The sequence below is a fragment of the Zonotrichia leucophrys genome, chromosome 2, assembly GCF_028769735.1.
Source record: "Zonotrichia leucophrys gambelii isolate GWCS_2022_RI chromosome 2, RI_Zleu_2.0, whole genome shotgun sequence".
Taxonomy (NCBI): domain Eukaryota; kingdom Metazoa; phylum Chordata; class Aves; order Passeriformes; family Passerellidae; genus Zonotrichia; species Zonotrichia leucophrys.
The window spans coordinates 128,212,474-128,226,353 of NC_088171.1; the positions used below are offsets into that span (position 1 = coordinate 128,212,474).

A 13,880-nucleotide genomic window follows, 5' to 3' on the forward strand; every position below is an offset into this window, starting at 1 on the left:
GTCTGTGATCTCTTGGTAGGATTTGTAGGGGGTACAGAGCAGCTGTGGCTTCAGAAACACACTGAAGTGCTTGAGGCGGCTCTTCTCTGCTCTCCCCACCTCATCAGAAAAGCTGCATAAAACCTCCTTCAGCCTTGTCATCTCAACTCAGGAGTTAGATCCACAAAGAGAACAAGCTGCCTAAAAAGTGCCCATTTTTTAAGACTAGAATTATTTACACACCTAGTTACCCACTCCAGATATGTTAACAACTGGCTAGATAAAAGATAGTCTAATAAAATGTGAACCTACAGAAGAAAAGGCAGACAGGGTAGGTCTCAAATTCCCTTGCAGCTGAACAGCTCTGTTTCTGGAGTAGCCCAAGTTTTGTTTGCACTGAAGAAGGCATTTAGCTCTTATTGAAGCACTAGGAAGCACAGCCAAGTTATTTCTTTCTCTGTGTTACCCACAGACCCCAAGCAGAAGACACAGTTTAGAATCTATTAATTTAAGCAGGATTTGGGCAACATGGATTCCATTGCCACTTGAGTTTGAGCTCATTTCACTGATTCTCTTGGGCCAGTGCCAACAATCAGTTTATGAAATTTTGGGTTACAGTCCTTCCAATGGATATTTTCACAGTGCATACTGTCAGCATTTCTGAAACTCAAAGAGCATTTCAGAGCCAGGGGAAACTTTTATCAGGGTCTTTGTCTTACTTGCAAGGAAGAAAGGAAGATCTGCATTCTAGTTCTTGCTTGTATACATGAATATCTGAATGTAAAATACTGATAAATTGTGACTGGGACAAGAATGGCCTGCACTGATATGCCCAAAGTAGAGCTGCCTTCAGCAAGAAAGCTCTTCAGTATGGGAGCAGCCAGGTCTGGAAGGTGTGAGAGTCTGGGCTGTGAGTGTCAGTCTGCCCCATGCGTTTTTAGATTTCTTAGTTTGTCATATTTGGTCAAGAAACACTTTTTCACTCTTGTCCTACTCTTTTTTTTTTTTTCTTCCTCTGGCCATAATGGAGGCATGGTTAATCAAGATAGCATGTAAGAAACTGTAAAATATAGAACTGAATTAAATAATCAACAATAATCAACTGCAAAACTGTTGCTTGCACTTCTGGTCAAAGGCTGGTACAGAAGATTTGGCATGCCATTCTTGATCAATTTCCTACAGGACCCAAGAGGCATCATGAACCTCATTTGCTCCTGGCCAGATTGCAGCATCCTTTGCCTGCATTCTGCTTCCCTGCCATGGCAAGTCGTATGTTCAGCCAACTCTGTGCCTTGGTGTGGCCATGTGATGTGAAGTCAGTTTGCCATGTGGTTTCTGAGCAATCCTGTGGTTTAAGGCAAGCACCTGCTCCTTATTCTCTCTCCCACATCTTAATTACATCTTCCACTGTAATTTCACTGTTGCTCTGATGCCCATTCTCCAGTTTTAACTGATCCTTCAGCAAATTGTTAAGAGCATCAGAAAAGAGAAACTGGTTTTGTGTGCGGCACCCATCACTTCAGGATCTTCAACTCATGGTTTTATGTTCCCAAAAAGGTTTTTGAAATATTTTTACAGGACCGAACTGTAAATAAAGAGCTGTTTTCCTGCATGCTTTAAGTACAATAAGTACTAAATGTTCCTAAAACTTTAGTAACCCCAGCATTATTATTCAGAATCACATGCTACATATAAAAAGCATAAATAACTATATTGAACACCCTATGGTTTGTTTTCAAGTACCAGTGCTAAGTACCACTCCTGGTAATCCCAGAAAAGTATATACAGCATCAGACTCATTGTAAATATATATACAGTATATGGAGCACAGAGGTCTGATGCTTGGCCATTCCCTTGACAAAGAATTTACCCCTGATAAGAGAGGCTGTCCCAGGGAATCAAAACTAATTAACCACAGCTGCAAGGAAAAGAACAGTTAGTGCTGATGTAATTCCCACTTTTGGTTATCTGACTCTGGTTATACAACAACAAACAGGCTATGCAGGTCTGGCTGGATCCTTTGTTTTCCAGGTGCTGATTACAGATCCTGACAGTGAGATGCAGATCAGGAACAGAACTACACACAGCCACTCAGGCCCTTCCAGCACCACTGCAGAGGTCACTGTTACTGATAAGGCCCTCAGTGTTCTAGGTGTGGTCTGAGGATTTACCTGCTAAAAGCCATTTACCTGCTGTAAACCTGAACACAGAGGTACAACAAAAAGCACACGTCTTTGTAGCCCACAGCTGTATCTCCCATGTGACAAGTGACCTGAATGAACAGTACTTCAAGAGCCCTCATTTAGACCAGTTATGATCTCCACACAGATAAATGTTCTTATCATTCAAATGTAACAGGCCTATAATCATTTGTACATATTTTGTGCATGTGTCAAAACAGAATGGTAGCATTTTATATCCACTTTGTACATCCTGTACAACAATCTATATAACTACAAAAAGTGCAAAGCAGTGGAAAATCAGTCTCATCCCCAATCTATTAAAATCCTGAAAAACAGAGAAAGCAATTTTGTGGAATTACATTCTAATTTTGTATACAATTTATATAAGGAATATAGATGTACAACTAGATAGGTGTACATCTTAACCACAGGAACTCTTTACATCCAGTCTCTGATTTTGCCAATGACAAAGGATGATCATCCAAAGCAAATGGAAACCATTTCTGCAGTTTCAAGAGGAAAGGATTTCTATGTTTACATGAACACTCAATTTTCTGGATGTATATACCATTCTTATGTATTTTTTAATAACCATTATTTCATGCATTGTCAAGAGCAGATTAAAAATGCTTAAGCAGCAAAGAGTACATATATTGAGGAGCTTAGAACTGCTTTTTTTTGTTCATTATATGAAGTGAGAGATACTTTCTAAATTTGGAATAATGGAAGTAACATTATTCTTTATCCCAACCTCTATTATTTTTATTGTAGCAAGGGTCATTGCATACACTATCAGACAGATCTAGGCAGCGTTTTTGAATGATGTAGCAAATGTGTTGAAACAATTCAACACCCTCTATTAAGGCTTAATGAGGTAGATGGTGCCAAGAACTTGGATGGCTACTGAGATTACACAAATTAGAAACAGCTCTTCCTCCATTTCTTTGTCTAAGATGAATAATGATCCTATGCAAATACCATTATTTAAATAACCACAGTTCACAAAAAACGGAGCAAATTTCACATTGTAACGACCTACTTTCAAACTACTGTTCTTAAACATTTACCTCTCCAAACTGAAACAATGACAACCCAGTGCATTGATCTTCTGACTACATTCTTGACCTTGACATTGAAAAATGAAAAGTACGGCACATAGATAGGAGATGGGTTTTTACAACTTTATGTAGGTACCACCAGAGATGCAACCTATCATGCACTGTAGCTCCACTACTGCTGCTACAGCCACATCCAAATTATCTGTCAGCTATTCACATACATGCTGCACTGTAATCAGCAGCTCAGAGGAGAAACACAACTATTAGAGAAATACAGCTTTAAAAATCTACTGGGCATTTCTAACTCAGTTTGAAGTATGCTGTGCTTTGAATGCCAATCTTTCTGCAGTTTCTTCCACTTTTCCCTTAGTTTTCCAGAACACATATGATTTTTTTTGTCACGGTCTTTGCTTTGCCTGCAACAGTATAGTTTTTTCTATGCTTATTTTTTTAAAGGTCTTATCAATTTTGGCATCTACAGCCACTTCATTAGTACAGTACCTGAGTATACCTGGTAAAAACACTTGTGACTAGCTTGAAATGCCTGCTATACTGCCCCCACCCTTGAACTCAGCCCATGCAGCTGCAGAAATGGGACAGACCCACCACCAAGATGGAAAGGCTGACCCAAGACAGCCCCTGAACTGGGCCCTAACAGCAAACAGAAAAATTAATCAACTATAAAATTAAATGTCATGCAGATTCTTACGGAACAATTATTATTGCATATTCAGAGTGCTTTTATCCTCCAAGATGAGTGACCCCACTGTTGCATGCAATGTGCAGCAGACAATCTCTGGTGTGTGAGCATCAGTCGAGCCAAGATCTTTAAAGGTTCATCTCTTTCAGGATAACCTGTCACAGGGCATTATACCCTTCTTTCATATCCTTCCTTGGCTCTGCCAATGAACATTCCACATAAACAAGGTCATCTTTACCACCAAGGCTAAAATGTAGGCCAATTCCCCCAAGATGATGTAGTTATTTTCGTTTTCTTCACTGCCTGATACTCCTGTATTACTTTATTCTTTTTAAGATGGTAATTTTAAAGGATAACTACTTAATCTTCAGAATTCTCTTCACTTGAGTAATTACTGTGCTAATGAATTTATTGTTACTACTTCCCCCATTTTCTATTTCTGGTCAAATTATTGTCTGCTTGTTATTGTCTACTGGGACCTCCAGAGGGACACTGTGATCTGGCGGTCTAACCACAGGAACAGAATCCAGGAACTGCTGAGTTTTATTCCAGCTGTACCAATGTGCAGTGATTAATCAGTGAGAAATGCCACTGAAGCCATTACCAGTGCTCAACTGAGCAGCTCCATGTACCTTTAAATAAAGTCCTGAGTCTTCACTCAGGGGCAGCACTCCCGCTGACACCTATGTGGGATCCAACAACCCTTCCAGCAAGTTTCCCAGCTAATTATCAGCCCGGTGACAGGAGAGTGCAATGTGCTTCTATTCCTGCTGAACTCCTGCAGCAACACTCAGATACTTCTTTCCGTAGACATCAATATGCAAAACTGTAACATAACTTCTCCTCAGCTAACGCAACTAAGTTTTGCTATTTTTGGCACGATTGTCTTGGACAGAAGAACATTCTCTGGCTTTTTTTTTTAATTGCCTTTTGTTTTTCTAACATACTGGGAGACCAAGATGCTTTCCAGCTCTTTCTGAATTAATTTATGTCTTAAATTATCATAAATTATCTGTTGAATTGTCTTCAGCACCTGCAAAGCATTTGGCTTTCCCCTTCAATCTCATAGCTTCACTACCACCCAAAAACTTCAGCAAAGGAAGATATTAAATTGAAATATACTCCCTTTTGGTAGGCACAGTTCTGCATGCAGACCTTGCCATAACCAGCAGCTCCACAGCTGCACTCCTGGCAATGTGCTATTTAACTGTTTATTACAACACCTCAGTGTAAATGCAAATCAGAAGTGAAGTATAAAAAGGAAATCATCGTGAAAATTTATTACAGTAAACAATACATAGTGTAATTTGAGGAAGCACTAAGTTATCAGTCCCATTCATAAAAACAGACATAGGCTTTCTAGTGATCCCATCATGCGACCTGAGCTTCTCTTCTTTTCTCTGCATGTTGGGTAACTCTACTTCTTCTCCAGTAAGCTTCTTGTACATAGGAATTCATTTGCTCAGTTGTTCACGGGAAAGTTTAGTGCACTCATGCACTACTTGTAAATATAGCACATGCATGAGACTTTGCACTATGACTACACAGACATCTAAAAGGATATCACATATATTTATAGTGGAAATTCTCTTATCTTTTGACAGTCACAAAATTTCTTTAACATCAATAAAGCCAAGATTTCAGAAAAAATATGAATGCTTCCAGAGCATTTATACAGATACTGATTTGCACTCTGTCCCCATACCTCTTCAACAATTCCACGTAATAAATTACATTTCCATGTAATTCCAAGTCTGTTCTAAGTGGTATTTGACACCAATTCTCACTTCAGTATGCAAGCCATACATTTTATCATTAGTGAATCTAACAAAATAAAATGCAAGACATCTCTTTAAAATCCTTGATACTTTGACAACATAAATTTCTGGTACCATGTTAGTCCTGTGTGTATACATGCACACATGCCAGAAAGAAATGGATGATACAAAGAATTTTTTGCTAACACCTTTTACTAGATGTGGTTAAGAATAATAAACTCCTAAATAATGAATGTGCATAAACTTGAAGGATTCATCCCAACTGATCAGCAGGTAAGAAATGCTATTTTAAATAGTAGCTCCCTGTACTGCAAACCAGGCCTACCATGACAAGTTAAGGCCTAGCCATGACAAATCCCCCTGTACTCTGCACTGGTGAGGCCACACTTTGAGTGCTGTGTTCATTTTTGGGTCCTCCAAGGACACTGAGGTGCTGGAGGGTGTCCAGAGAAAGGCAACAATGCTCTAAAAACAGAACTTATGAGAAATAGCTGAGGGAGCTGGGCTTGTTTAGCCTGGAGGAGACTCAGGGGGACCTCATCACTCTCTACAAGCACCTGACAGGAGGCTGTAGTGAGGGGAGCTTCAGTCTCTTCTGCCATGCCTGCAGTGACAGGATGAGAAAAAATGGCTTTACACTGAGACAGGGGAGATTCAGATTACATACTAGAAACAAAAATTCACTATTAGGGTGGTCAGGCATTGGAATGGGTTGCCCAGGGAGATGGTGGAGTCACCACCCCTGGAGGTGTTCAAGAGGTGCCTGGATGTGGCTCTGGGTGATGGGGTTGAGGTGCTACAGTGACAGTGCTGGGTGGGCAGCTGGACAGGATGTTCTTGAAGGTCCCTTCCAACCTTCTGATGATTCTGTGATTCAAATTCATGGCTACCAAAACCAGCAAACAGCAGCCTTTCCACAGCCCACTTCTTCAGTACACCACAGCTTGGATGCCAGGGCTTAAGAGATCTCCTTTAATCAGCCGACACATAAAGGGATCTTCTTAATCATCATGCTCAAAAATTGCTACAAAAATTATTAATTTGTTGTATTGAGTTACTTGCTAACAAATTACTTCTGACCTTGACAACACTCATATTCTTTCATACCAAAAGATACACCTCTGGACCAGTTCAGCAGTTAATAAAAAAAGTCTTCAAGGGAGTATCTCAAAGAAATGCCTCAACGAGTCAGATTTTCTAGATTTTCTATTTGTATTAAAAATATGACTGAGTGTGAAATGTAAAAAAAAAAAAAAGAAAAAGAAAAAAACAAAAGCACCCTTGTAACAGTTTATCTTTTTTTTTAAGCTATCCACTACATCACGAGGATAATTAACTTATGAAGTGGTTTTGACACCTTTTTCAGATTAAACTGTAAAAGAACATTTGTATGTGAATATGGGAGTATTACCACAACCACTTTAATTACATTTCATTAATATAATTGTATAAACATTCGTAAGATAACAAATTCCAATTTGAGTGCAGAGGTAACTTGCCATCCACAGAACACATCACAGTTTTTTCTTTCTAATCCCACTGAGGACACTTGGGAAATGATCTTTACTTCATGGCTGCCATTCCCTCTGTAACCTGGTATGTCTAAACTGAGGTAGCAGAAACTCAAATCCATAAAACTGCACAGCAGTTCCATTTCTGCTTTTTTCATGGGAATTAATGAAATGCATTTTCAAGTGTAGCCTACATCTAAATAGGATCAGATAACATAAATCCACACAATATGTGACATATTCATCATTATACAATCTTTTAACACTTTGAATAATTTGCCAGCACAAAATAAATAAATCATTACAATTATCCTTAAATTTACAGATATTTCTCTGCTGACTTCCATCTACTTTATATTTCTTTGAACCAGTGAACAGTTTTAAGCAAACACAGATTCCACCAAGGAATAAATTAAATGCTTCCTAGAGAAGTAAAGAAAACCAAGTAGAACAAAACAAATCACTACTCTGATTTCACACAGGATTAATGCAATTATTGTATCTAAAAATCAGGAGTAAAAAGAAAAAGCTTCAGGAATGATAAAGAAAAATAATCTCTAAAGAATACCTACACATTTAGTTTAGGATAATTTATGATCTTTTAAGTGTGTGCTTTCAGCCATAGTGTTTATTAGCACATCAATAGTATTAAAAATGCCATCTGAAGCCTACCCTGCAGTCTACTGGCAATATTTCGCAGTTCACTTCATTGTTCAAGGCAGGGAGCAGATGAGAGTACTGAAGGACAGCAGAGTTTGCCCCAGGGGGAAGCCACTTCTCTTCCACTGAAAGGGGCAAGCGGGCCAGCCCAGAGTAAGAGCAGGGAAAAGGTGAGGAACCATGCCTTGGGATTTAATCAGAATTGAGAGGTGCTTTGGAGAAAAAAAATCACAGACCATTGCACATGAGAAGATAAATCAAAACACACAAAGACAGACATTACCCACTGAACTCTCAGCCTGAAATGTGGAAAGTGATAAACAAACATGCAGATATTTTAAACAGATCATGAATGGTGTACACACACAGCTGATACATGTTTGCATGGCAGCACTGGATATTGGTTTTCTCTCTTTTATAGTGTTCAAATCTACTGAAGGTGCAATTTGCTCCATTAATTTTAATGGAATTAAAAATCTTGAATTAGTTCTGATAAAACAAGGGAAATCCCATCAGTTCATTCTATACATAAACATATTTAAACACAACAGATTGCTGTCTTTATGAAACCAGTATACTCAAAACAAACTCATGAAATACAAGTTCCGTCCTGGACACAGTTTGGTGCCATGCATAACTATGTATGTACATTTGCACATTCCAAATAGCAAGTCTCTTTGGGGGCCATGGCTACACACAAAATCCACTGTATTTCTCCTGTTAGCCTTCCACCTGCACTGCTACTCTAAGGAAAGGATACTTGGGGCCAGTATTTAATTGCTCAACTCTGGTGTTCTATAAAAATTCTGTTGTAATGACAGGCAAGGGATACCTGAACGACCCCGTAGATTGTCAGAAAAGCACCCGCGAGGAAGTGTGGTTTGCTTTTCGTATGAATGAGCAGAAAATGGAAAGAATGGAAAGACCCTCTATCCTTTACTTCTCCCCCCAACGTAACTAAAGTTCAGCTAGCAACTTCATTCTCAATGTGACGATAAACATCATCCGTTAAATCCCACCTCACTCTCCAGCTACAAGCACGGTGATACCAATCTCTCTCTCAGCCCAAGCCACTCTCCATCACTCGCGTCCCACATCCAGCTCCTCGCCCAGCCGACCCCCGGCCCTTCCCGGCGGGCGGCCCGGTGCGCCCGCGGTCCCCGCGCACACCTGCGGACACCGTGCCCCGGCCCTCACCTCCGTCCTCCTCCTCCAGGGAGTTCATGCAGGGAAAGTAGACGGCCAGCGCCTCGAAGGAGGCGGAGAGGCTGCTCCGGCTCTGCGACCGCTGCATGGCGCGCCCGCCGGCCGCCGTCTGCCGGCCCATCTTGGCCGAGCGGCACCCGCCTTTGGCGCGGTACAAGAAGCGCGGCGTCTTGGCGGCGGGGGCTGAGGGCGGCGGGGAGCGCTGGGCGGGCTGCGCGCCGCGGAGCTGGGCTCTGCCCCGCTGTGCCCGGCTCTGCCCCGCTGCCGCCGCCGCTGCTCTCGGCGGGGCGGGCCGCCGCAGCCGGCACGGAGCCGCCTACCAGCGGGGCGAGCAGCGAGCCGGCGGCGCGGGGCTCCGGGGCGGGCGGAGCGGGACGGCGCCGTCGTGCGAGACTCGCGGGCGGGACGGCCCGGCCGCGGCGGCTGTAAATACTGAGCGCGCCGGAGGCAGGACCGGGGCACGGCGCCGGCCGGTAGCGGCGGGACGTCCCGCAGGCACCGCCCGCAGACTTTGTTCTCCGCCCGGTTCCCGCCGGCCTGCGAGCGGCCCCTGCGCGGCAGCAGGCGGGAGGGGCTCGCCGGGGCCGGCCGGGGCTCGCAGGGATGCTGGAGGCGGGGGGAGGCCGCAGAAGGGGCGGCCCCGTGGCTCGGCACGGAGCGGGGAACGCAGCGGCGGCCCTGGCGGGGAGCGGGGCTGGGCAGCGCTGCCCCCACTCCCGGCCGGCAGGACACACCTGCAGCCTACGGGCGAGAGTCCGCTCTCGGGTGGGATCTGTAAAAGAGGGAACGAACCACTGGACCAGAGAATGGCTGAGCTGGGAAGGTGTCCCTGGATCATGAGGCAGGGTCACTGGGGCCAGCTGCCCTGACTGGGGGCCAGACGGCTTTGAGTCTCTCCCAGGATGGAGACTCAGCCTCCCTGGGAAACCTCTCTCAGCAATGCTCACTCATGCTCACAGTGAAAAACTGCTAATGTTCGGCATGAGGCTTCTGTGAGCGAGCTTGTGCCCATTGCTTCTGTCAGTGGCCCAGCGTTACTTGAGGAGCTGGCCCTGCAAGGCACAGGCAAATCCTTCATCTCTTCTCCACTTTAAGCCAAGCTGTATTTCTCTAAAGCACATCTGCCTCCTTAGCAAACATGAGTGTACCTTTTCTAAATTCAGTCCTTAGAGGATTTGCTTATAGCTACAACACATAATTTTGGGGCTTTTATCTAGTCTTACTTCCATATTTTCCTCAACGCCATTTAATGTTACCTTTTTTTTTTATCCAGTATGTTACCTTAATTGAGTATATAGCAATTGGCAAACTTTTCCCTAAAATGCTAAGAAATTAAAGCACTGGGCATGATTAAAAAGAGGTACCAGCTACTGTACCAACCTTTTGAAGCATCAGTGACTTATTCCACTATAGCTCATGGCAGTGCAAAAGTGCTATCAAACCTTACACATGCTTGTTGTTTCCTTACTTGCCCTTTGAACAGTAATGACAGTAAATGCAGGACTTGGGGTGCATTCAGTTTTCTTTCAAATAAAAAAAGAATTATCTCAAAATAATCAAATCCTAGCTCAAAATTATCAAGCCCTAAACATTAAATATAATTTTGCAGACAGAATGATGGTTTGAAGTGAAACTGAAACTCTTCATAAAGAAAGTATGTAGAGTGAAATACACTTCACACCCCTCATGTGTATTTCCTTGAGCTGATGATTGGAAAGGATAATAATAAGACTTTAAAACCAGCCAACACTATCACTGACATACTTTGCTGAGGAATGAAAACTAGTTGGAACTTTAGTATTCAGGGATGGAACCATCATCACTCAATTACATCACATCAACTACATCAAAGCAGTGAGTTTTTACAGGTATTTTTATGATTTGCCCAATAACTTGATTTCTAGATTAATATAACAAAGCAAGTCTCATGTAACATCATAGGAACTTATTTTAGAAGAACATAAATCCCTTTTTTCCTCTTTACGGGCTATAAAAGATGCCCAGGGCAGCTTCTCTAGGCTCTGACATCTTTTAGATGTCTCATTCAGGTCATGTTCCAAAATGTGTGTTTAGTTGCTCATCATGTTTCTCTGGCCACATGCCCAATTTTGTCCCCTCCCTGTGATGTTTTTCTGATTAACAAGAAGGTGAGCTGCCAAGACAGACAGACACCTCTCTTGTAAGCCACAGGCACTCCATGATGGCAGAGACCTGCCAAGGTCTGTGGAGGACACCTGGTCAGCCTGCAGTACCTCTTCCCCTAAAATCACCCTTTGCATTACATCCCTTTAAGGTATTTTCAAGTGGTAGAGTGAGCTTTTCCTGTTTACACTTCACTCTAAAAAGACATTATTGAAATACTATAAAGCAAACAACTCTAAAAGAAAGTGTAATGGTAATAATAATAATAATAAATGTCTAATATGCAAAATCATATAATTGGCAAAACCCAATAAAACGTGTTGAAATAATTGCTAAAGATATTTTTAAAAGACTTGGTGACTACAAAATTTTCTATCTATAAACATTAAAGCAGACAAAATAACTTCCCTCAACATTTTTATGAATGTAAGATTTCGCAGAAAAGTAAATGTCTATTAAATAATAATTCATTACTGCTTTTGAGAAGTTGGATGATAAAAATGAGTTAATGTTCATTACATTTCAGATGAACTACTGGTTTCACAAAAACAGTTGAATAAAACTGAAAAGACATTGAGAAAGCAGAGAAAGGCAAAACAACAGTTGGGTGACTTGGAGATACAAAAATATAAATAAACTCTAGAATATATATTCAAAAAAGAGAAACTGACTTGGAACACCTGTTTCATCTACTTTCACTCACATTTATAAATATTCTTGTGTAAGTACTCCCCTTAGAAGTATCTCTTGTAGAAGAAATAATACCTGGTTGGAAGCCAAGAGGCTTCTAAGCCATTAATAACAAATTGACATTTTTGCTAATGTTGTCAATATAAAAAACCTGTTACTGTCATTGATAAAATGAGCCTATACCAAGGAAAACACTTTAAAACCTCAACCATCTGTAGTCAATTACAAATTACCCCAAAGAGACACTGGGATAATAGGCACCTGTGCAAAAAAATCCGTAACAAAACACTGGATCACCATCCTATCCAAGCTTCCTCAATATGCTTCTGTCCTAATTTTCTTTCTTTAAAATAAATGTTTAAATGGAGAATGAAAACAGACACAAAGAACTGAGGTGACAAATCCATAAATTCTCATGGCATTTTGGGAGGCTGTCCTCAGTTTCTAATGATTGCACTATACAAATAATCTAATTGATGGCAATCTAGACACATCCTGAACTGCAGAAAACAAGTTTACTACTCTGACATTGACAACATCCCCCAGCTGTTTTGCTGACTGTTTAAATTTTAACTGACACTCATTGATTTGCTTCACCAGGTACAAGTGAATAAAAATCCTGTTAAAGAATAGCGCCCGAATTCCCATCTCAACGCTAAATATTAAGACAAAGCAAGAGACTCCCAGGTATGCTATTTTGTTAACATTTATATAGTTTGCTGAAAGAAACCATGTTGTTGGAATCGAGGTCAAACACCTTCTATAAATGTATGTACTGTCCTAAAGAAATGCTATTTGTAGGGTTGGATTTGTTATCAAATATTTTGGTGGCTCATCTAAAGAATTGTGGAAGCAATTGCTTACTAGTTGTGTTCCCTGAAAATTGCTGAAAGATGAATTTATGGCACTGGATATTTGGTGTCAATCTACTGTAAATACAGTCAGCCAATAATAGAATTCTGAATTTAATAAATGTACCTTTTTCTTTTTATGTAGATATGCTATGTGAGGTAATTTAAAAAGTAGCATGGAAGTTAATGTATTCCCCATGCTTTTCCATGTTTCTTCTGTAACTGGGTGCATGTCAGCAAGCTTGCTTCAAGTAAACACTAAATATTAGACTTAAAATGGGGATGCTTCAGAAAAATAATGCTTTGATGATTCCTTCATGAAACCATAACTTTTATCAAGGACAGCAAAATCAAAAGTAAAAACGAAATTTCTTCACTTCCCATTTCTACTTCTATATACTGAACCCAGAGGTCATAATTCCCTGGAGTGAAGAATTCAATAATTTCTATGGCAATTATTTTTTTATTATTGCCTATATCATGGAATAATTCCTAAAGCCTGCTTCATCTTCTGAACACAAGATAAAAGCATACATTGCCATAAAAGAGTTCCTGAGCCCTTGTGCACATTTTGGAGAGGATTCTTCAGGGCAGTCACTATGAAAGGGTGATCTAAAGTTTCTCCTTTAACCTGGAATTAAGGAAGGTTTCCTGGGAATGGGACTAGAAAGGAGTTATTGACTTTTTTTTTGTCACCTCTTCTGTCAAGCATTGCCCACAGACTTCTTTTGTTGGCTACAGAAGGGATTTATTTTGTTCATGATTGTCTTCAAAAAGAACCAATTCAGCTGCTGAGCTTTATATGCTGGTTAATTACCTCTAACTTGCACCACACCTATCAACTACTAGGCACAACATACTAAAATTGTAATTCAAACTCTAAATGTATTCCCACTTATAAGAAATCTTTGTGCAACATGCCACTACAAGAAGGGCTTCCTCTTAAAACAGGAGGGATAATCCTCCACACCTCCCACAGTGTTTTATTTCACTGAGTTTTTGTCTCCTCTCATGCCCTCAGTCTTCACTAATCAGAGACAGCAAACGTGAAAACAGAGAAGAAATACTTGACAAGGGCCTCAAAAAGAGTTAACTTTGAATTGTCTCCCACTCCAAAAAATA

The 13,880-nt window shown here is 41.0% G+C and overlaps 1 protein-coding gene across 48 annotated transcripts in view; it reads right to left on the reverse strand.

Annotated features, from left to right (window-relative positions):
• Window positions 1-13,880, reverse strand: part of RIMS2 (regulating synaptic membrane exocytosis 2) — a 446,430-nt gene that overhangs the window by 10,823 nt on the left and 421,727 nt on the right. The window contains exon 1 of one of the 48 annotated variants that reach the window (XM_064706374.1): window positions 9,067-9,323. The exons of the other annotated variants lie outside the window; for them this stretch is intronic. Coding sequence (XP_064562444.1) covers window positions 9,067-9,196 — 130 coding nt within the window. The 5' untranslated portion in view covers window positions 9,197-9,323. Of the gene's footprint in view, window positions 1-9,066; window positions 9,324-13,880 lie in introns of those variants that run through there. 48 annotated transcript variants of the gene reach the window in all.